Consider the following 25,194-nt stretch of genomic DNA (forward strand, 5'->3'; position numbering starts at 1 on the left):
AGCACCTCAACCAAAATTGTATATCTGGCTCCTAAATAAGTATCTTCACTAAAATATTCAACCTGAGGTTATTATACAAGAGTACACTTGGTATCTTACCCTCTCCAAAATGGACTAACTGACATTCCCCTCCCTCCCTCCACCATTCTCTATATGTACTGGAACTGCTGACTTAGGTGTTTGAGAATATTAGAGAAATATTTAGGGTAATAAGTTTTTGCATAGGCTAAGAATGCATTATTATTTTCCAACCTAAAATTCACTTGCAACAGTGTTAAAAACTAATGACTAGATTCCAGTATAAAAAATACCTGTATTTTCCTTCCTCCATCAGAAACTTTAAAAAAAAATTTGTAAACAATGAATGTATCACATAAATAAGAAGTCAACAGGTTTAATTTTATTGAATAAAGAAAGCTCACTCAGGGCTTACACAGATCACAGGAATACTTTAGATTATAATGGATAATAAATCAACAGTTGATCAAAAGGAAGGAAGAAAGCAGTTTATGTTTTCCATGTAGAAAAGAAATCTAATCACTACATATGTCTTGTAAAATTCTCAAAACAAGGTCTAGCTGAATTTATTGTTCAGCAGATACTTTTTCCCTTTTTTCAAGGGATGAAAAATGAGAGTCTATGTGTATACTACTGATTACAACTAATATAACAGCTTAGAGAAATCATGAGACAGAAGCATAAATATAATATAAAAAGACAAGATTTTAAAATTGTATTATAGGAATATTAACTATGATCAGTGGAAAAGATACACTAAAACCAGCAGTGTGTTACACTAGTTCAAAACATAACTCACAGGCAGACCAAAACTAATGCTAGTTAAGGAAAATGGTCTATTTGCAGGAAGTGTGTCCAGACAGACACCACCACAAAGAAACGCCAACAGTAACTATGTGGTCCCCTCTGGTTACTCCACGAAGTGTCAAAGGTGGAGGGACTGACGAGCAGCTTAGGCTTTCTCCAGGGATTTGTAGTATTGCAACAGCACAGTCCAGGCCTTGGGAGCCATGAAACCGTCGGGAGGTTTCTGGCCATCCCGAGCAAGTTTGCGCATTCGTGTTCCTGAAATAAACTCAAAGTCTTCATGGCTGAAAGAGAAAAGGAAAATTATTTCACATTTTTAAAAACTTAGTTATAGGAAAATATTTAAAAGCATATGTTCCTTCTGTTCACAGTAGACAAACTTATTGAAAAAAAGGATAAAATGTACTTGTGAATAGAAGCTGATTTCAAACTTGTCATTAAACAAAAATACCACACACTGTCAAGTTACCCAATTTCAGAACTGGCCAAAAATAGTTTAACTGACATTTTTACGAGATCATTGTGTTCACATGCCATTGTATATGGCAAGATCCCATGTATCTTTGTAGCCAGTTTTCCCCAACGGTAACATCTTGCAAAACTACAGCATCACATCATAATCAGGATATCGGCATAGAAACAATCTACCTGTCCTATCCCCATGACTCCAATTTTACTTGTGCTCATTTTCCAGCGTGTTTATTTAGCTCTGTGCAATATTATCACCTGTGCAGGTTCATTCATGCACCACAGTTAAGACACAAAACAGTTCTATAACCATGACGGTCCCTCTGGTCACCCTTCTAGAACCACACGCATCTCACTCCCTGCTCTCCAGCCCCTGGCAACTGCTAGTTTAGAACTAGAAACTTAAAAAAGAGAACTATATGTAATTTAGCTAGTGCAGATTCAAAACGTTTTAGGATGAATCTAAAAAGCCGAATGCATACTGGAACATTAAGAGGAAAACTGGAATTTCACAATAGCAACAGTGAGCAGGTAGCAATAATTGTTCTTATTGCATTGGTAAGATACCCCAAAGGTGGTGGTTAGTTCTCATCTTCACAATACAAAACACACAAAAGCCCTTACACCACTAAGCATGTGGCATCTATGGCTAGAACACATACTTGTTTACTAGCAATTTCATCCTCTTCCCTCAAACTAGGGAACCAACTAGATAGCAGAGCTGCACCCAGCACCAGTTTTGAGTCACTGAAGTCACCAGATCACAGACCGTGTTTACTCCTTGTTAGAATCCATATGTCCCCTCCCCACTTCATTACCTGTGGATTCAACCTGGGGATCCACTGAAATCATAAACTGCCAACTGGCCCTTCCTTCTACAGGTACACTAGGGATGTTTTAACTAGTAACTACATTTCTAGGAATCTACATTAAGGAAGTAACTAGAAATGCAGAGAAACATTTTGCAGAAAGATACCTATATGAAAGTTGTCTTACGATAGTCAAATATTATAAATAACCTAAAAGTTTAAGGTGCTAAATAAACGACAGGACAGCCCTGAGTTGAATTACATAATTATTAAAGTACAGCTAAGGGTGGGGAAAGATGTTCAGCTGTAATTAATAGTAACCAAAATAATCAGAATACAAAATTTCACACAGAAAAACACTGCAATTTTGGTCAAATACAAGAGATGGAGTGGGGGTTGGGGGGGGGATGCTATAAAGAAATATACCCAAGTGTTAATAGCAGTTACTTCTACGAAGTGGTGCCATAGGTGCTTTTGATTTTGGTTTCCAACATGGTTTCTGCAACTTTCTATAATAATGATTTTTATCAATTATCAATATCAAAATCAAATAAAAAATAAAATCATCAATAACAATTTTTGTAATAACAGCTTATTTTAAAAATCCCTATCCAAAGGAATCTGAAATAATTTTAAATAATGTAACCTTTAATTAACCTGAAACCTCAATCATTTGGAACATCGCCCCAGTGAGCACGGAGAAACAGTGCTACCAGCATCATGCCTCCTATTCTGGCCCCACAGTAGTGATAACAGCTATTCACACTCCAATGGTAGATGCAGTAAAGAGTACATCTGAACAGAGATACAGACACACAACACAGTCAGTAAATACTTACTGACCAGTGATCTACTGGCTTTCTAATTAGGAACCCAATAAATGTTTCTAATAAGAACTCAATAAACATGAAAAAATGAAAAGGTGTACATATAGAAAAATGTTAGTGGTTCAATACAGGACTATTCATAGATTTAAATGAGTTGCTATTCTTCATCCTCTGGCAAAAAGTGGGGACACAGGATTTGTGATCAATCTGAGCAGCTTGTACATCCCTTTCTTTCTAAGCCTGGACTATTCACACTAGAAATTTCTGCATGCCCTTTGTAATCTCTTCAATAATCACATCTGCCTTCTTTCCGACCCCGCTCACCTCCTCCAGTCAGGGGACCCACACTCCATTTTCCTAACCTGGTTCATTTAGTCTACGTGAGCTCTTGGGCTATCTCCTCAACAGCACTGGGCTCCAGACCAAGAAATAAAGTACTGTGATTTCCTCACCCAGAGTCTGTACCAGACTCTGGTTTCTCTTGCTTTTCTGATTTTCACTGTCCGTATGCTCAATGACGGGCCCGGCTCACCGACCTTCTGAGCCTCAGACCTGGTTCTATTACCACCAGCCTCTACACATCTCCTGCCTCTGGCCTGACTTGGTACCTGAAGCTACTGTTAGTTCCTCAAATCATTGACTCTTGGTCCTGGACCTAGTTCTACCTGTTAGTTCACTGCTGGTCCCAATTATAACCTTTCTAATTTCGCAGTGAGGTATCCAGTCATTAGTGAAGACCCAGACGCCTCTAAAAGATGTCCAAAAGTTTTATTCTGGAATGCTATACATATAGCATATGGATATGAATTCATGTGACACATTTAATCAGTCACTGGAATATCCATGTGACTGATTAATATCTCTTAAAAGCAAGCAGAAGGCACTACTTTAACTCAGACATGTGACATCTTCTCCAGTCACCCTTTCTGCTCTTCTTATTCACTGCACTACATACAGGCAGGAAGATAGATGCACACACACACTCATCGTATACACAGTCAACTCAGTTTTCAACAGCTCCCATTTTCTTAGGTGAAACATCTTTTAAATGTCTGTACAGATTTTCAGGGATGACTGATGAGGAGGAAAGGATAACAGGTAGTGCTAAAAGCAGGCTGATTCAAACGGTTTAAATCTAGGGGTGTGCCCCACTCCTATCATCTGTTCCACAGGCGCAGGGGCGGGTCACCACAGCTGACACACGACGTAATTGACTGTCCCTCTCTCACAAGAATGACTACGGGAGTGCCTGCGACATAATGTAAGGAAAAGGAAAGGGCTACACGTGGGATGGGCCTAGAAAAGAAGCAAGACTATGAGCGATTTCACAAAAATTCAGAAAAGACTGGGGTTAGAAACATAATTTGTAAGTTTACTGACTCTACAATAAAAACCAAATTTGAGAAAACAGATAAGCTCAACAGAAGAAAAAGTATTTGTCAAAGGAAAAGCAAAAATGTCAGGATGACTATATGAAAGTCATGGGAGAAATTTAAAACTTTTAAGGACAAACAGGAGCTCAGGAAGATGACCACGAGGAAAGGAAAAAAACACAAAACAATGGATTTACAAATCAGATTCAAATTTTCTTGAATTTAAGAGTTTTAGTGGATGGAGAAAAACATGAAATGGTAAAATGGCAGAGACACAGTGGAGAAAAGATGTGATTTTTTTTTCCTAAAAAAAAAAAAAAAAGGGAGTCTCAGTTAAGTGTATAGGCAGAAGAAAACAAATAAAGAATGAAAAACAAAGGAGGATGAGAGCCAGGAGAGAGGAAGCAGGAGAGAAATGAAAAATGGAGAAGGTCTAGAATAAAGAACACAAGGAAAGGAGTTCGACAAAGAGGAGGGTCAGGAACGAAGCAAAGAAGAAACAGTGATGATCTGAAGTTACGCATAGAAGGGGAGGCAGTTAATGTTTCCGCAAAGACAGACGGTTGGGTTCTGAGGGTAACAAGAAGCTGTGTGGGAATGAATTGATAATACTGTAGAATCCATCAACACAATCAACTTCTCTCCAAGCCAGAGAGGCTACCCCTGATAGGGTCAGCGAAGCCAAGCCTCACACGAAGTCAAGGGAGCTGCGGGGTCCAGATATCTGTCCAACTGTTATCTCAAAATCCTTGCTGAGGCCTAATGTAAAATCAGTTAGTTTAGCTGAGAATCATTTGATAAAACATCAATTGCATGTTTCAGTTCCCTAGGAGCTTCACTTACCAGCTCCCTAAATAAGCTTCATTGAGGAAAACTATGAACCTGGAGCTCTCTGACCATGTAAATTTTAAATTTTGACTTCAGAAAAGCAAGCCTGTGTCACATGCATGAAGTATTTGTCATTGACAGCAATGAGAAAGACACAAGAGCGCAGCAGCTGCTGGATGATTTTGTCTTGACTTTTTGATTAAAGGAAAAAAGCCAGAATAATTGAAGTCCTTTCTTTCCCCAGAATGCCAAGCTGTCTGAAATCCAGAAGTCTGCTTGCATTCCTTCTGAAATTGCATTTTAAAGCCAAGGTCCCTGGGTACCTCTTTCCTGATGCTATTTCACACTCCATCTGCCCCACAGGCATTTCTTCATCCCATGAAACTAGAGTTCCTGCTTCCACATGGCAGTGGTTCTACTCCACCCTGGTCACAAAAACACGTTTATTTCCCTTTGCCTCATCACTGTACTTGTCACATAAGGATTTTGCTTTTTATCAGAAGTCAGATACAAGGACCTGACACAAGAATTATTATCTGTAATCAAATCATAGTGTTAACAATTATATATTTAAGTGGTGATCTTTTTCTAGAAATAATTAAATCAAACAAAACTGGGGCATTCTGGGAATAATCTGAAATTAGCTCTGAACTTCACCTGTGAGTAATCAGGACTCTGCTGGAAGCAGAAAAAGCTACTGAAAAAAGGACATTAGGCTTTGACTACAAAGCAACTCTAATTAAACCATCTAATTTTACTAGTTAACCAATTCCTGTGGCACCTGAAAAAAGAAACACAAGTATGTTTTGGGGTTTTTTTCCTTTCTCAAAACCACTTGGCCACACATCCTTACAATCCACAGCTGAAAGAACGCCTGCTCTTCAAAAAGGGTGGGTGGGGGAGGGAATTCAAACAGCAGGAAGGGGAAAAACCAGACCATCCAGCAGACAGTGTGGGACCCTGTGGGACCAGCATCTTGTCCCATGTAGGAGATACCACATGCGGCCAGCACCTTAACTAACTCCAATGTACCATAACTCTTGGCTGCTTGCTGGAGATTTTAAATCTTTACAACCACCTCCATCTGGGTCCACATAGGTGGATCAGAGCCACCAGCACAAGCTGTTCACGGTGATGAGGCTGGGCTCAGCAGACAGCCCTTCACGTGTATCTTCTGACGGGTCACATTCAATTAGGCCAGCTTTGAAAAAAAAAAAGGCTAACTAAATGACAAGCAAAGGAGATTTCTTCACTAATATAACTAAAAAAATACTAATGGTAACTTATATGTGAATCTAATGAACTACTTTGGATCTATTTAACTTTTCATCCAACTTAAAAGCAACTTATATATAATACAGTGTATATCAAAAAACTACAAATTCTTAGGAATGAGGTAAAAAAAAAGCACTTTTCAAAACAGATAAATAGCTATCTTTAACTTTCCAGAAACTAAAAAGCAATGGTTGACATCACACATGACAAATTTAATGACTTTTATTTTCAAACCAAAGACTAACTGAAATACACAAAACATTTAATTATCAGAAACTAATTAACTCAAATCCTTAATTCATCATATTCTCCTCCCAGCACCCAATTCTTATGAATAAGATTAGAGAACAGCTTCGATCAGACATTCAGTCAAATATCAAACTCCTGATGTTGCCACAGTCAGCTCCATTTTCTTTACCATAAAGGGTGATGGAGTCTATGATGCACTGCAGTACAGAAAAACAGTATTTTTGTTTGTTTTTTGTTTTTTTTTATTGAGGTGTAATTAATATATACTATTATATTAGTTTCAGGTATACAACATGATTAAATATCTGTATTGGGAAATGACCACCACAAGATGTCTAGTTTATCTGTCATCATACATGGTTACCAAAAACACATTTTTGGTCTTGTGATGAAAACTTTTAAGGACTACTTGCTCAGCAACTTTCAAATATGCGATACAGTATTATTATTAACTACAGTCACCAGGCTGTACCTGACATCCCCATGACTTACTTATTTTATAACTGGAAATTTGTACCTTTTGACTAACTTCACCCATTCCCCTCACCCCAGTCCAGCAACTACCAATTTGTTCTCTAATATCTCTGAGCTTGAAAACGGGGGTTTTTAACTGAGTGCCAATGGAAATGTTTCTAAAAAACCCACATGGATCTTGATGAGCAGAATGTTGGGTTTCCATGCTCTCAACTAAAAAAGGGTGCATCACTTTTCATCTGCTTCTCTAACAAGCCTCTGATTACTCAAGAATGGATCCCAATTTTCAAGAAACTAATCCTAATAGCTCTCACATGCCCTTCACCAAATAAACTGTCTGGGATGAGCACATGGCTGAGCTGCCTCTCAGCAGACTGTCCTGGACAGTCTGAGTGGCACACTGACATCCCTGGATGCAGCTTCTTGTATAAGGCCTGCATCTAAGACAGGAGGCTATACAGACAGAAATAATACATTTTCAAAGGGTTTTTAAAAAGTAGTAGCCCAAACAGCTTAATTATTTACAAGTTAACCAGGAAAATGAAGTGAATCCAAGTACTACATTTTAGATAAAAAAGACATTGATCTAACTATATTAAACGATTTCCTTTCCATTTGTTCTCTTATTTGCTTTCTACTTTGTGTCACACGTGACTAGCCTCATTTATTTAGAAGCTAGGATTTCTAGTCCTCTCAAAATGCACAGATCAGCTCCAATATGAAAGGAAAAAGCAGCCTCTGAAGAAAACTGAAGGAACGTCTATTTTGATTTGCCGATAATGATGAAATAATGAAAAAGAGCATACGGTACCCTAACACTTCAATACTGTTATAAGCCACTGCTTCTCCACAGAGGTGATTTTGCTGCCTTATCCCCTCTCCCCTTTCCCAGGGCCAACATCGTATACAGCCATGGACCCCAACCTTTTCAGCACCAGGGACCTGTTTCATAGAAGACAATTTTCCCACAGACCAGGGTGGGGAGGATGATTTCAGGATGATTCAAGCACCTTACATTCAAGCTCACCTCCTGCTGTGCGGCCCAGTGCCTAACCGGCCCAGACCAGTACCAGTCCAAGGCCCAGAGGCTGGGGACCTCTGTTACAGTGGACAGGACAGGCCTCCATAACAAAGAATTATGTGACTCCAAATGTCAACAGAGCCAAGTCTCTGCTAAGTGGCATAACAGAAGGAAAAAATCAATGCATGACACATATAATCGTGACTATTTCCTCCTGGAACTCTTCACAGTAAGCAATACCAGTGCCTGTGGATACAGCACAGCCCTACAGTCAGGAGAGATCACAGCCAGATCTCCATAGAACACCATTTGAAAGCACAAGTACAGAAAAATGACACCCATGGGTGCAAGGGAAAGGGGTGGGAAGAGGGGGGACACTAAGTGGGACAGGCAGATGCTTGCACCCACCTGCCCTGCATTCACCCTGTGTCACAAGGCACTCTCACTTGTGTGCTCTCTTTTTGTTAGTTGCTGTTTAAATGGGAACCCTAATCTTGCACTTACCCAAATACAAAGAAGATTTACGAGAAAAAATTACAAAAAAAAAAGTACCTCTAAAAGTCTGTAATTCTGAAAGAATGGGCTTTAAGCTTGTAGTCCTAAAACAATTTCCTTGAGTCACTATTATAGTTAATATGAACCTACTTAACTTCCTAAGTATAAACAGATGATTTTTGTCATAATTCCTATCAACAATATCTTGCCTGAAATTTTTATGAAGCTGGTTCTTTGTCCCTAAGCCTTGTCTTACACTGGTATTTAGTCAAATCAAAAGCTACAAAATCATCAATTGCATAAAAGTTGGCATTGAATAACAGCCATTAATCAAATGTAAGACAACCTCACATGTGCATAATTAATAACTGTTTTCTCACCACATCAAAGACTATTGCCTTTCCATAAAATTTTAATCACTTTCCAGCATATTCCCATCAACTTAATCGTATTTGAACACAATATAAAAATTTAGAAAACTAAGTCAGTTTTAAAGCTTCCCAAGTTACAATTTATTAAGATCTGCTAACTCAAAAAAATTCCAGGAAAATGAGCCACTTATGCAACTAATATAGAATTCATCATTGGAAAATCTTATGAAAACTGATGTAATTATTTAGCTTTTGAATGATTAAAAGAGAGACTTAAAGTAACACTACACAGAAAACATGAAAGTTATCAAGGGCCTCCCAGCACATCAGTCAACTAAGTACATACAGATGGGTCCTAGTGCCCCGTGTGTGGTTAAATCAGCTGATCGTGCACAGACGCCGCAGTGACGGAACACGTCGGCATAAGGAACATGTAAAAGAAAAGCTCCAATGGCTTAGGTGTGTTTCCTTAACTCGTAATCATGGAAATTCACCTAAGTTTTAAATATTTGGCCACTAGTTGAATGATTCTGTTTTTCTCTCCTCACTCTCTATATGACTGATCATTACTTTTAAAACATCCTGTACACATTAAATACATAAATTGCATGCTGGGTGAGAAGCAAAGAGCTGCCTGGCCCAGCATTCCATCTCTGACACTGTTTTATAAACTTGTAGAAAGGCGAGGCTGAGAGCTTTCAAAAGAATATCCAAAGTAGGCTTCTCCCCAAACTAAGCATAGTAGTTCCCCCCTTATCTGAGGGGTATACATTCCAAGACCATAGTGGGTGCCTGAAACCTCAGATAATATCGAAACCTATATATGAGGTCTCTCTGGAAAAAGTCCAGCCATTGTTAATATAATGAAAATGGTTTGCATGATATCAATGTAACCTGGCAGCCAAGGAGAGCAGACTGAAATGCACACACATGAACAATGACAACTTCACTGTACTAGTCAGTGGGGGTGGTAGACGCTGTTGAGTGAGCATGTGTACTGTGTGGTTATCACATTCAAAATGACTGAGCTAGCAGAGCAATGAATCTGCATCAAAATTTGTGTTAAGCTTGAACATTCCTCTGTGGAAACTACTAGGATGATTCAGAAGGCCCAAGCTATAGGTAACTGTAGACTGGCGGCTTCATCACAACAACAGGGCTGCTCATGCATCATGTCTTGTGCAGAGTTTTTTGGCAAAACATCAAATCACCCAGGAGACTCAGCACCCGCTACAGCCCAGATTTGGTGCCCTGCAACTTCTGGCTTTTCTAAAAACTAAAATCACCTTTGAAAGGGAAGAGATTTCAGACCATCAGTGAGATTCAGAAAAATACAGTGGGGCAGCTGATAGCAAGTGGAAGAACTGTGTGAGGTCCCAAGGTGACTACTTTGAAAGGAACTAAGACATCATTGTCCTATGCACAATTTTTCCTGTATCTTGAATCTTCCTCAATAAATGTCTATTTTTCATAGCACGTGGCTGGATACTTTCTGGACAGACCTTGTATACCATGTTTTTTCCTATCCTATGACAAAATTTAATTTATAAATTAGGCTCAGTAAGAGATTAACACTAGCTAATAATAAAATATAACACCTAGAACAATATACTGTAATAAAGGCTATGCAAATGTGTTCTCTTTCAAATTATATTATTAGTGTACTGCACTCATATTTTCATTCAAAGGAAGCACCTTACGGCTTCTCTTTGGCATATCAGAATCGCCAGCATCACTAGTCTCACACTCTGGAGCCATTATAAGTAAAATAAGCATTACTTGAACACATCGATGTGATTCTGAGACTGTCAATCTGATAACCAAGATGGCTACTGAGTGACTAAAGGCAGGGAATGTACACAGCACAAATACGCTGGACCAAGGTATGACTCACATGCCCGGGCAGGACAGATGAGATGGTGTGCTTCCATCACACTAGTCAGGATGGCACACAATTTAAAACCTGTGGACTGTTTACTACTGCAATTTTACCTTTAATGTTTTCGGGCCAGAGGTGAGAGCAAGGTAAGTGAAATGGCGGAAAGTGAAACTGCAGTTACAGGGGGACAACTCACTCTGGGTTAGACTCTCTGTAGGCGACCCTACATCACTGTAACCACAAAAGGACAAAATTGTACTGGAAACTTTTTCACTTTCCCTAATATTTAATTTATATTTTCACTTTCAATCAAACTTTTCTGGTAATATGATTCAAGGTTTACCATATTTTTCTTAAAATTCACTTTTTGAAAGCTTCCAAGGCATCTCCTTGATAGACATAGTCTATTTACAACTCTTAGCACACCACTTTGATAGCTGCGTGTTTTTTGACAGTGAAATCACAGTGTGTGCGTGTGTATGTGGGTGTGCACAGGGTGGGAAAAAGTAGGTTTATCATTGTCAGTACCTGAAACAGTTTATTCTTGCATTATTAGTTATTAATTATCATATTATTTTCCATACAGACAACTGTAAACCTGATTTTGCCCCACCCTGTATGTATATATAATATATACACAAGCACACACACACATTTTTAGATCAAAACAAAACAAAACGTGCCATGATTCAGACTATTTCTAGGTGCTGGCATACCCTGATTTTGTATAAGGGTAAAAAATGCTGTGCTTTATCGCAAATGTATCTCATGGTGTAGTTTAGAAGTATACTGGAATCTGGGCCATACTTCAGATGTTCAGAAAAATAATAGTCTAGAATTGCTCCACTCTCAAATTCCATGCCCAGCCCACAGGGAACCCTCAGCTCTTCCACGCTTGCCTGCACCAGTTACGTACACCTTTTCTCCTCCCTGACTCAGGATTTTCCTGCATTTCAGCTCCAGTTCATCACTCAGAGAAGCCTTCTAGCATCTAAACTTGTACATTTTTCCAGAATTATTTATGTCATTAAATGAGAAGCCAACAAGCTCCTCTGATGATAGTCTTTTCTTTATCTAGACAAATTTCATTTACCTCAAAGAAATTAATGACGTATTTATGTCCCTTTTAGAAACAGGAGAATGTTTTAGTTTTTAATAAGGTTTCTCTTGCCATCTTGTCCCCACCATTACAAAATGGCCCACAAGAAAGGAAGACCCAGGGCCAAGGTCGGGTCAAGATCATTCCTAAGCAGAGTCAACTGTCAACTACCATGGAAAAAAGAATGAGAGCTCTTAGATTAAAGGTTATTATGGCCAATTTTCAATTTGCACCTGTCAGTAGAGGTGACACTGATAAAACATAAAAATAATTATTGGTTCTATTTGCTGAACATGAATTATAATCTGCACTAAAGAAGCAGGTATACTAAATGTGCGGATGTAATTATACTAAACAGTGTCAATCAAAATAAACCAACTCATGTCTACAAGTACCTCCTAAGACATAAAAATAACAAGGTACTATACAGGTCATGGGAAGAACTACAGATTTTGAACCAGGAGGGAACCATCTTGTCCACGCCATCATTCTAGAGATGAAAAAACAGGGCCAGAGATCACACAGGACTCTCAAGTTACATGGCAAGGACAGGCTAGAACCCATGATTTCCCCCTCCCTTCCCCTCCCTTTTTTAAATTTATTGATTTTAGAGAAAGAGGAGGGGAAGGGGGAAAGAGAGAAACATCAATTTGTTGTCCCTCTTACACATTTATTGGTTGCTTCTTGTATGCGCCCTGACCGGGTATCAAACCCACAACATTGGCCCTTTGGGACAATGCTCTAACGAACTGAGCTACTCAGAAAGAGCAATTAAAACCCATGATTTCTGATTCTAAAGCCTCACCTTGCCACTCTAAATTATAGAGTACAGTACCTACTGGTATCATCTACAGACAGAAATACAACTTAGTCAGTCAAAGGGAGATAAATCCATTCTCAATGCTACCAATAATTTGTACCAAAAGCTTGTTTGTGACTCCTCCTAAGATCTCTGAAGAAAGAAGCTGCATTCTTAGCATTCAGGAGAACCAGCTGTAGGGTCACTGTGCTTGGGTTCAACTGCTGGGCTGCCACTTACCAACTCTGTGACCTTTTACAATTATTCGACCTTTGTATGCCTCAGCTTACCACTGGTCTATATAACAGGGATAATATCAGCACCTACCTCTTAAGATTGTTATAGGGACTAATTAAATTATATCTGTAAAATAATTAGGAGAGTGCCTGTCACTTAGTGATTGCAAGAACATTAAACTCTCACGGCACAGGCGCTGTGGGCTTTAGCAGAGTAATAATCATCACTAAGTCCCCAGACACTTCTGTATGCTCAGTAAGATACAGTAGATACAGCAGACATAGAAACATCAATGCTGCCCTTAAATACTTCACGACGAAAGTAATCATGAACCATGTGACCACATTCAATTTTTATTTCTAACTTCTGGAATATGAAGAAATTAGTGTCCTTGATTTGTCTTTCTCTTAAATGGACACAACAAAGCTTGTCAGCAAAGTCGTTTTAAAATAAGCCAACATGTTAAAGCCCCAGGAGCAGCTTAAAACACAAGGTATTTCATAGATTTGTGCAGCACATGTAAAACTTACTGATCCGAGTCATAGTAGTCCATACGCTTCTTTTTTTTGTTGTACGCTGCGACGCGAAAGGGAACTATTTCCAAAGTGATCAGGCCAGGGGCCATGGTCAGCACCTTGGCACCATGAGTTGGCTCGTACAGATCCTTCCCAGTTTCCGGGTGAGGCATGCCAGCGGGGTCTCGTCCAACGATGTAAAAGTTGGCTCCTGCAACCATGCGTGCTCTGCAGTGCCACTGGACCTGGAATAAAAGTTTTCGTGTTAGATAACTGTGCTTTTATGACCAGTCCTTAGAAGGAGTAAATGAGTAATAAATGCATGTACTTCCTATACAATCCATTTCTATCAGGAGGAAATCGCAACAAATTTAAGTGAATAACTTGGGAAGCCAGAAACACAACTGGCAACCTCTCCCCCTCAAAAAAAATCTAAAAGTATAAATGTGTATGAATGTTTACACATATATATTTATATTTTTTACATATAGGAAATATGTGAGCACATATGTGTCTACATGTATGATTCTATGCAATTACTAGATATCATTTACATATAGTTCAAAATCTTGTCCAGGAGGTTAGAAGTCAGGGTAGTGGTTGACCCTTTGAGGGAAGCAACTGGAAGGGGCTTCTGGGAACTGGTAATGGTAACATTCTGATGTTCTTCTGTAGCTTTTTTGACAGGTAAATTGACAAATAAAATTATGTATATTAAAGAATACAACATGATGACTTGGTAAGTGTATACACCACGAATACTTACCACAATCAATTAATTAACATATGCATTACCTCACATAGTTAACCTTTGTCTGTGTGTTGGGAACACAGGATCTACTCCGCAAATTTCAAGCACACAACACAGTGTTATTAACTCCAGTCACCTGACTACACATTAAATCCTCAAAATTTACTCATTTTTAACCGAAAGTTTGTACCATTTGACCAATTCTGGAAGTAAGAGCTAGTACCTAATGCACTCTGAGGTCAGTTCTAAGAGTCCCTGGCCATATTCTGTTTCCTGACCCAGAAGCCAGTACTGACAACCAGACGGTGCTCGCTGTGAAAATTCAGTGAGCTGTACGTACACTGTGACTTATGCACTTTTTCTATGTTGTACTTTAATAGGTTAAAAAAAACCACTGAATGAAAATGACAAATTATTTGGAGACTTCTACAAACTGGTACTGAGGAACCTATGAAGCTCAGTGACAACCACCCAAGATACCAGGTGAGAACTAAACAAGCCATTTGCCTGCAACGAGAAAGTACCTCTGAAGCCTAGACTTTCACATTAAGACATTGTTTAAAAACAAAAATTAGTCTAAATTGCCCTGGCTGGCATAGCTCAGTGGATTGAGCGCGAGCTGTGAACCAAAGTGTCGCAGGTTCGATTCCCAGTCAGGGTACATGCCTGCGTTGCAAGCCATGACCCCCAGCAACCACACATTGATGTTTCTCTCTCTCTCTCTCTTTCTCTCTTCCTTCCCTCTCTAAAAATAAATAAATAAAATCTTTAAAAAACAGAAAAACAAAAACAAAAAAAATTAGTCTAAATTGTAAGAGATCATCATTCTCATTAAAATTTGAAGTACAACCCAAAGTTTAAGCGACTTGGCCAATAAAGCACAGAGCAAACCCAGGTCTAGAAATCTGTTTTTAGCTCCTTTTCTGTGCAAAATTCCATTATTTAGTGATTTTTACAAAACCATTTCTGTTCTGCATGAAAATAAGGCCTACCTACATAATGAACACTACACATAGTTTTCATTTTCTCTCTCTTGAAACAGGTACTTGTGTATTTATCAACACATTTAGAAAGTGCAGTAGCATGAGGGCAACCTCCTCCCCACGCCTGAGCTGGTCACTCTAAGAGTCTGTTTCTCCATTGTTTCCCCTGATATTAACCTCTTTATTCCCAAATGACATCCATACACTGCTGTGTCTTGGCTGTTTAATTTTAGATATTATAAAATGTACACATTATTTCCACATTATTTTTCCTACTATAAAAGGTGAGGTTTGGCTTTTATCCCACTCTCATTCTTTATCCCATTTATCCAATAAATAAAGTGATATCTGTATTTTTGGTGAAATCAATATTCACCTGTAAAAACAGAAGTTTTAAGTAAACTAACATATGAAACATTTGAGGACATAGAACAGTACCTGGTTGTTGGGGGAAAGCCCCAAAAGTCTAAATTCAGGAGTGATTCCAAAAAACTGACTTGTAGCCTTATTCAAATTCCTAAGAGCTTTAACAGAAGAAACTTACATATGCGGGCAAAGCAGCTTCTCCCAGTGGTAGCTGGCTGGGGAAAATCTACAACCCTCCCAGGCCAGGGTCCCTTTTTATAGGGGGTTAGAGTAAAACCAAATGGTGGGTAGTCACAAACACCACCAGGAAGAACAATGCATTCCTCAGCTAACATATAACATCAGGTAGTATCCACACCCTATATATTCATTAACCTCCTTCCTGGGGGCATGGCGTTTATCTTTGGGAGGCATTCCAGTCTTCTGGGTGGTCAGCTAAGTCTGGGGCTACAGAGAATTAAACAGAAAGCCCAACATTTCCCAGCTGCATTTGCTGCCTTTGCATCTCAGTACTATACTGGTATAAAGCAAAATGTTAGCTATTATTACCTTTACTTTATTCTCCTCCTTGTACAACCGTTTGTTTTTCCTAGAGTTAATAATTGTCTTGATTTTTTTCACTCACTCAGTTTTCCATATACTTCTGTGCCTATGTACCTTGTACCATCCTTCTTCCTGAACACATAGTTTAATATAATTCCCAGCCTCCCTTGCAGTGTGGCCAAGTAGCTGAGTTCCGCCCAAAGGAATGAGAGCCCAAGTGATGTTTGCCACTTCCAACTGGAACATTAAAAAGCCTCCTGAGTACTACATTAATTCTTGTCTCCCCATTTGCCAGCTGAACAGAGAAGGCTCCAAGGTCTTATTCTAACAGGGTGCAGCCAAGAGGGGGACCCCAAACAGGAATTTGGAATGGGGTCCAGAACTCAAGGTGTTTGGGAAATATTAAGATGTCCTCACCGGGCCCCCCTCCCCACCACCGTGTGGGTTGGGGGAAGGGACAAATGGAGCAGAGCTATTAGGAGCTGTTTTGCATAGCAACAGCCTTGCAGCTAACCTCTGGTGTGGTCATTTAACATATCTATAACCTTTAACTGGTTGCATAGATATGTTAAATAGCTGTGGCCATGCTCCGAGCCAGGGAAATGGAAGTAACTTCCCCACCAAGATGTAACTGGGGGGCAGGTCCCCCGAGTTACAGTGTGTGTGTGGGAGCTTGGAGAAGATTTGCTCCATGACATGGGGCTATGACTGCCCAGACTCAGGATGGCAGCCCAGTAAAGCTGGAAGGATATGAGAGTGCTGGCAAGTGTAGCTGATTGCAGGAGGAGTCAGAAATGGGGCTGCAGAAGAACATTGGCACAGGGATTTAAAATGCAGACGCGGCAGCCATTGAGAAGAGAACCACTTGGTCTTTAGCAGAGTGGGGACTCCCACGGCCATTGTGCAGAAGACCACACAGCTGTGGCAATAAAAAGGAGAGCCACACAGCTTTGCCAGAGTGGGGACCCCCGCAGCTTTAGTAGGGGGAACCACCACCGGGCTTTAGCAGGGATCCTGGCAACACAGCTGATGGTGCCAGGACCAAGGGAGGCCTACCAGCCAAGACGGATTACTGGGAAGAACTGGAGGCTGCCTGAGCCACGGACTTCTATTCCTTTTCCTGAGATATAGCACCCCAAACTGGGCAAAGGGGGGAAGGAAGAACTCTGTGTGTTTGTGGGAGTTTTAAGGGTCTTTGGAATTTTGATGAAGACATTAGGTCACTACTTTAAGTATGTACAGTATTAAATAAACATTTCCTTTCCTTTTCATGAATCTCTGGCATTGAAAGATGTCTTTCCTCTGGTGGCAGACATAACGAATCTGGGGAGTTCCTTTCGGTAACAGTATATCGTCCCAGGCCCCCCCTTGTATTCTGTAACACTACAACTACATCTTTTTCTGCTACAGCATTAATTCAGCACGCATTGAGTGGCAATAGTTCTGTCTGAACAAAATAGCAGAGCATGACGCTAACGGGCCTTTGTTCCCCTATATGCCGCTTCTTTCCCTGCGCGCCTCAGATCCACAGGAAAGTTCTGCTCACTCCCCTCTGCCCCTTCACAGTTGTCACACAAAGACCTTTGCTAGTTCAGACCCAGAATTTTTATCAAGAGGTCAGAATTTTATCACCAGTCAACCACTGTACAACACTACTTCAATGAAAAATCTCTTCTGCTTCATGCAAATTACTAGCTGCTTACACAGCATTAAACTAAAATGGCAGTTCTCTGAATTTAGGTGAACTTACTTTGCTCATTAAGTATGTATGCCTAGACATTTAAATCTTTCAAGGACTAAAATGTCCATAAACTGGGAATACATGGCTTAATTTTAATATTTAAGGGAGCTGAGATCATTTACTCCAACCACCTCTACCCTCTTAAAACAAGAGGAAACTGAAACAGAAAAATTAGCAACATATTGGGGTTGGTCACAAAGCATGTGGTGGGTGGCAGCAGCCAGTTCTGTCTTGTAAATTACCAGACAGTTGAATTGCTCTTGAACTTCTAGAGGTTACTTAAGTAAATTAAAGGTAAACACACTGAACAAGCAGTCATTCTCCTGCAGGTGATCTGAAGTGTTTTACTTTACATTTTAGTGAATGGTTTCTTTATGAGAATACTTTTAAAACTGTAACAAAAGCGAACAAGCAAAACATATGTAACTCTTCTGAGAATACCTGGTGTGAGTTAACTTCTACTCTGTTGAAAAGGTAATATGCTTTAATCAAGAGAATTCAAGTCAGTCCAGAACCATTGCTGTGACTGGTTAAGCACACAGGCTTTAGATCAGGCTGTCCTAGGTTTGCATCCCGACTTTGCCTCTCACTAATTGAGTACCCTTAGGCAAAAATGAGGGTAATACTTAACACATTAGGATGGATGGGAGATTTGAAAGCATGAAGGACAGCACCTGGCCCTCAACAAAGGACTAACATTGCTTCAGTTACTATTATTCTGTAAAACATTCCGGCAATCGCAGTTGAATTGCTCTCTAGCCAGTGTTTCTAAAAAAAAATCTATTTGCTCTATGAAAAAGATGACGCACTGCTTGGAAGACAGTCACTGAAAACCAGTAAGAGCTGACTGTTCTCTCCAGTAGACTGATGTCAGGATGTATTATTTATCTCTTTGTGCCCAGCGGCTTACAAGATGTCTGGAACACTGAATGAATGCCAAACAAGTGCAAGGTGACGTCTGAAGGCTTTCTATACAGCCTTCCAAGAACCGGTAAATGGCCAGGCTAACTACAAATGACTTATTTCCTGCTTTACTTGCATTTTGTGACAAATAACAAATAGCTTTGCCACTTTTTGTTCTGATTATAAAAGCAATTTAATTCATATTTGGCAAATACTGCTGGACGCCTGCACACGACTGATATCTCTTTGCCCTGATCTCCCCATTCCGTGAGGATGCGAAGGGCAGGCCCACCCTCCCCCCACCCTGCTTTTCCATCTTCCTCACCACACGGCCACACGGGGTGCAAATGATGGGCCCTCACGGGAAGTCTGCTGGAGGTTTTCTGAAAAGCTTTTCTTCCCTAATAAAATTCTCAACTCTCATTTATCTGAAATGTCTAAACTTCACCTTTATTTTGGCTGGAAAACAGAACTCTAAATTACCAGGCTTATTTTTTAATTTTTTACTTGTTTTTCCTAATGATGTTAATCCATTGCTTCCAGTTCCCACTGCTCCTGAGAAGTCAGGCATCATTTCCATCATCTCCTCAATGTTCCCTCCTCATCTCTCCCTCCCTCCACCACTCTGCTTTTAAGGTTCCTCTTTATATCATGCATTTTCAGCAGACTGACTACTATGTGCCTAAGTATGGTTTTCTTTGAATTTATTTTTCTAAGATTGTAGGCTTCTTGAATTTTTAAGTTAATGCTTTTCACCAATTTCAGAAAACTTTCAACCACCATTTTCTCAAAACCCTTCTCTGCCTCACCATCTCTCCCCTCCTTTCATTACTCCAATTGTACATGTGTTAGGTGGCTGATACTGTCGACAGTCACTGAGGCTCTGCTTTTTCCCCATCAATTTTCTCTCTTTTTTTCCCAAATAATTTCTATTAACCTAACTTCTAGCTCACTGACCTTTTCTCCCACCAACTCTAGTCTAATTTTAAGTCCATCCAATAAATGTTTTCATTGCAAGTACTATACTTTTTTAGTCCTTGACTTTCCACTTGATTTTTCTTAATTTCCATTTTTTCTGAGATTCCACATCCATAGACCATATTTTCCTTTAAAAAGCTTCAAATGCTTTCATTTGCTAATTCTAACACTGGCATTAGCTCAAGGTATATTTCTAGTAACAGCTTTTACTCTGCATTATAGTCACATTTTCCTGTTTCTTCACATTTCCAGCAATCTGTACCATAGGCTGGAGCTGTCGGTGACTGCTTTGTGAAGTCTCCATTGCGTTTTTTTCTTCAGAGCGTGGAGCTTCATTCTAGCAGACAGGTAAGACTGGCACCTCTTCTTATCTCTCTGAGGCACAGCTGTAAACCTTGTTGGGCAGGCCCAGTCTAGCCTTTTATGACAACTATCAATCTATTGCCTCTCAACTCCAAACTCCAAATTTACCCTTCAGTACTTGACATAATGTATCTGTCTTTCCTAAAGTATCTGTCTTTCAACAAAGTATCCTAAAAGTATCCTAAAGTAGCTGTCTTTCAATGGCAAGTATAATGTGATGCTTTATCAGTAGAGGACAGCATAGGGACACTGCAGGAGGAAGGGGGTATCAGTGGCACCGGTGTTGGGGATTACATGGTGGCATTCGGGTCCAAGAGCACACCCAAAGTGCATAACCCTTCACAACCTCAGAGCCTGAGCCTGAACCCAGAGATCACCTTGAGGCAGCCCTCCAAATGCAGGCGCCTGTGCACCCAAGTGCCCCACCAGCAGGGGCTCCCTGACTCCCTTCTGTTGCCCTTCCACAGGCCTCAGCCTGGGCTCACTTGTGCCCAGAGGACTGTTTCCGGCACCCCTTTCAACTCAGGTATCACACACTGTGCACCTCTCTGGCAGCAAGAGGGCTCCCAGATGCCCCAAGCCATTCTGGGCACCAGTCTGTCCTCCTCAGCTAGCCTGTGCATCAGAGGGCTGTTTCCTCTTTCTGGCTTCTGTGAACCTGTGTGGTCCAGGCAATCCACTGAATTTTTCCACCTTCCCCTGGGATAAAACCATGCCTTTTTCAATGAGGTCCGGAGACCACCCTCAGGGAGTGATCCCTTTTACAAGTTTGTCCTTCCTTTGGCAATCTCCCTCAACCCTAGGGTACCCATTAGAATTCACTTTACATTTTTTATACTTACTTCCCTATTGAAGTTTAGTAACTCTTTAAATTGCCCCTATTAAAATTCTGTGTGATTTCTACCTCCTAACGGGACCCAGACAAATCCACTGTCCAGGGTAAAGGGAGGTCTTTACTCTCCAGGCATGTTTTTCTGGTGCCTCAGCACAATGCCTGGGATGTTAACAAGGTCTCTCCACTTGAGTTGGGCTGGAATGTCATCTTCCAACACTATGTAACCCAACCTCTAGCGTCCTCATTCCAGTCACTCTCCCTCAGTCTATGCAGAGTCTTGTCCTGAACAGAAGCAGTCCGAGGAACCATGAGGAAACATCCTCACGGCCTTCTGGTGCTCAGATCTGTGCTACCCTCTCCTCTCAGGTAAGTACTCTGCAGGTCTCGGCGGCTCCAGCTGGCCCAAGATCCAGTCTCTGCCTCCCCAGCTCAACGGGACCATCGTGTTCCACCCAGATTCCCACAGTCTGTGCTGCGGTCAGGGAATTATCCCCAGGCACAGAACCAGGGTAAACACGGGGTTCACTGTGAGTGCTTCCCATCTCTCGGGATTGCATTCCTGTGCACTGCCTGTGTTCCAGTGCTCCAAACAGGTGTTTCACACACTTCATCAATTTTATAGTTGTTTTCAGCAAGAGGGCAAGTCCCATATCCATTACTCCATCGTGGCCAGAAGTGAAAGTCTACATATATTTTGAAAGTGAAAGGAAAAACATTTTGGTAGACAAACCAGGCATGGATTATGAGAGAAAACGATGATTCCAAGGTTTCAGAAGGAACCGTGATTAACTGAGAGGGGGGACACTAACGATAAAGCAGATGCGGAGGGGTAAACAGAGGCAATTAACATCTTAGACGTGTTAAATTTGAGCTGTATGCTAGACACTCAAGGTGGTAGGATATATGGGTTTGGAGTTCAAAAAGGATATAAATTACAGATGGGCGTCCGAGCATTATCAGCACCAAGGTATCTAAAGCAGGGAACTGGGTGAGACCACCACAGGGAGCTGTCTGGGTGGGCAGAGAGGAAAGGAAAAGTGGGGACTGAGATGTAAAGAAATTAAGAGATCTGATTATTTCCTTAAGAAAAGAAAGATGAGCCAAAAACTATGCAATTTTAAGACTTCAGTTATCAAATCACTTCCCCAAAAATTATCCCAGTTGAACTACTTGTGGATTATTTGGCTCTTTTATGTATCACTGAGAGTGTGAGAATGTAAACTGGTATAACCATTTTGGAAAAAAAGTTGCATTACCATTTCAGGTTGGATATCTGCATCTCACCAGACCCAGAAACTCCACTTCTAGGAGAAACTCCTGTACACATGCATGAGACACACACCAAAAAATTACAGTAGTAGCTCCATTCACAAGAGCAAAGAATAACATAAAACACAGAGCACATGCAACAAAAGCATAATGTTGCAAATGGAAAGAAAAACAAATTATGGTATATTCTAATAATGAACTCTGTCATACATATGAAATGACTGAACTGCAGTGACATACACAATGACATGGAAGAATTTTAGTAACATAAGGGCACCCCTAAGTGCAATAACACAGCAACAGAAAAACAAGTCTCCAAAGACTATATAAGGTATTAGACCCTTTTAATAAAGTTGGAAAATAAAGCTAATATCACATAAGCATATGTACATGTGACGAAAATGTGTATGTATGTGTGTAAAGGTAAGAAAATAAAAACTACAAAATTCAAGACTGTGACTACCTGGAGCTGGAGGAAAACAGCAGGAGAGTCATTTGAAACTACGGTGTTTCTAGGCTAAGGCTAGACCTAAGCTACAGGCTCACAAAGGAAAAAGCTGGCCCAGCAACCAAGCTGCTCTGTTTCCCTCGGCAGTCACAAAGGCCTTCCGGGGGTTCCTCAGAGTCGACGTCAGCGACAAGGCAGATATTCATGTGCACAGTGGTCAGAGCTTAAACAGTACACTCTCTTACTCTGCTTCTGTGAATGCAAACTGGTATAAAATTTCTGAAAGGCATGTTGATAAATGTCAAAAACCTAAGCAATACTAGTTCCAGATGGGACTGGTAGGAGAACCTGGGAAAGCAAGTCATGCTTCTCAGGTCAGAGGTAATTCACAGCTGTTCACCCAATAACATACCTAGAAGCAGTGAGAATTTACACCACCAGCTTATGGACCAAAGATGACAGTGCACCATACTCCACAAACAACGATTAATCTAATTCGAGCATCTGAAGTCCATGCAAGGCTGTTTACAACGCAATAGTAATTTATACTCCCACCATGTTTTTACTTTTTCTAATTAAGTGGTGGAAAACTCTATTAAGGTTCCTATTTCCCAACAAAAATTAAGTAGATAGGGGGCCTACACATGATTTAAAATAAACCTAAAAAAAAGAAAACACATTTCTTAAAATGTAACTCAAATTTCATCTAATCTAGTTCATAGAGTTCCTAGCTCACACTGTTTAAATGTGTTTCAAATTCCACAAACCACAAGATTTTGTATTCATCACACAAGCCGGAAGACAATTAAAGGATGTCTAAACTTTACCAAAAAATTCACAAGATCTAAGATCTCCACAATAGTCTGGCTATATTTTTAAAGTTTTACCTAAAATGTTTTATTTTTTTCCTTCCCTTTTGTGTTTTATCATCCTTAACTAAAACATGAATACACCTCTTGAACAGGAAAGACTTCTATAAGTTATGATTTCTTAACTAAGGAAAACTATTCATTGTCTGAAAAACATAATACTCCTAAAAGATAATTGTTAAAAACAAACAAAAAGTGAAATAAAAACTTGAGAAGATAAAAAAAAAACTTGTAGATTATATTTTATCTCCAATCATTATGGTATATATTTGCTGATCTTCACTCATTTGGATTCAACTTAACATAAGCCAAAATAAAGAATTAAAGGGAAAAACATCTTCACTGAAATTATTCTCTTTTTGCCACCAGACAAGAACATCCTTGTTGGATATGTGAAATCAGTGACTCCTTTAGTCTAAAGATGCATTTAAAAGCAGACTACTTAAAGGAGCTAGGTGGTGGAAAGGAGGTGGGAGTGGGAACGCCAGGAAGACTAACACAATGCCAAGTGCTGACTACTACTGAGGTTCAATAACTATTTCACTTGCCTTCAATTAAGGTTTAAGAACTGCCTTATCAAATTAAGTGTACATCTTCAATTTTCCTTAATTAAAAATACTGAGCATAGTGAATAAAACAATTTTTAAATCCAGCTAAAAAATTCTGTTAAGCAAAACTCATACATTCAACTGGTTTATAAAAGAACTTCAGGCACAAAGACTATTTTTTTAAATAAGTTAACATGTTTTCTTTTTTAAACTATCAAAAATGTACTTGTTTTAAACACTACTAAAATTCTTTAGAAAGTCATGGATAAAAAAAATCAACATTTCCACTCATCTCATGAATTCCACATTGAAACACCCTTCTCTTCTTTGTGCATTACATTATCACATCACTTAAGCATTCATCTATTTTCTTGAAATTCCCAAATCATAACAGCCTGCCTCTTGACTTCTCAGTGGGAGGCGTCGTTTTAAACTCTTCAAGTGACTGGGAAAATGTAGAGAGACAAATGAAAGAGGAGGCTCGTCCTTGGCTCTGGCCACTGCCGCCTTTCTGTCGTCTTTGTACGACGAGTATTCTCAGTGGCTCTGCCAATTTCTGCTACTCTGTGCGGGCACTGAGCGGTGTTCAGTCCTCCCAGAAGTCCCATTTCTGATTTCCAGTGCAAAAGTTATGAAATCTATTTAGATATTTCATTCTCTAGCTTGAAAATGAGAATTAGATACACCTTAAAATTACTCAGATTACAGTCTTAAGAGTTAAAAGGCAGTTTTGGTTTGTGAAATCCAAATCCTTCATTCCGTAAACCAAGACACTGTAGTCCCAAACACACAAAATACAGACCTACCCAAACATTTCCTTTGCCTGAAAGGAAGTTCAGTCTTCAAAATGACATTATTCAGATGTAAGAGATGTATTTGTTTGGAACCCATCAGCAAACGAACTAATTTTATTCTCATCAATTACCTTGCCCTGGCTGTGCGCCCAGCCTGGCACAGCGAGAGAAGCAAATGCCCTACCGCACAGCCGCCCGTCCTGCTCCTGCCCCCAAGCCTAAGAGCCCCAAATTTGCTTCTGATTAAAGCAAGAAGGGC

The 25,194-nt window shown here is 40.0% G+C and overlaps 1 protein-coding gene across 1 annotated transcript in view; it reads right to left on the reverse strand.

The window, feature by feature from the left end:
* Positions 1-378: 378 nt before the first annotated feature.
* PAPSS1 (3'-phosphoadenosine 5'-phosphosulfate synthase 1) overlaps positions 379-25,194 on the reverse strand; it is a 90,873-nt gene continuing 66,057 nt past the window's right edge. Inside the window, exons 11-12 of the mRNA XM_045820432.1 lie at positions 13,560-13,789; positions 379-1,109 (exon numbers count right to left, since the gene is read on the reverse strand). Coding sequence (XP_045676388.1) covers positions 971-1,109; positions 13,560-13,789 — 369 coding nt within the window. The 3' untranslated portion in view covers positions 379-970. The remainder of the gene's footprint in view (positions 1,110-13,559; positions 13,790-25,194) is intronic.

The sequence above is a fragment of the Phyllostomus hastatus genome, unplaced genomic scaffold (assembly GCF_019186645.2).
Source record: "Phyllostomus hastatus isolate PE091 unplaced genomic scaffold, TTU_PhHast_1.1 phas_scaffold_39, whole genome shotgun sequence".
NCBI lineage: Eukaryota > Metazoa > Chordata > Mammalia > Chiroptera > Phyllostomidae > Phyllostomus > Phyllostomus hastatus.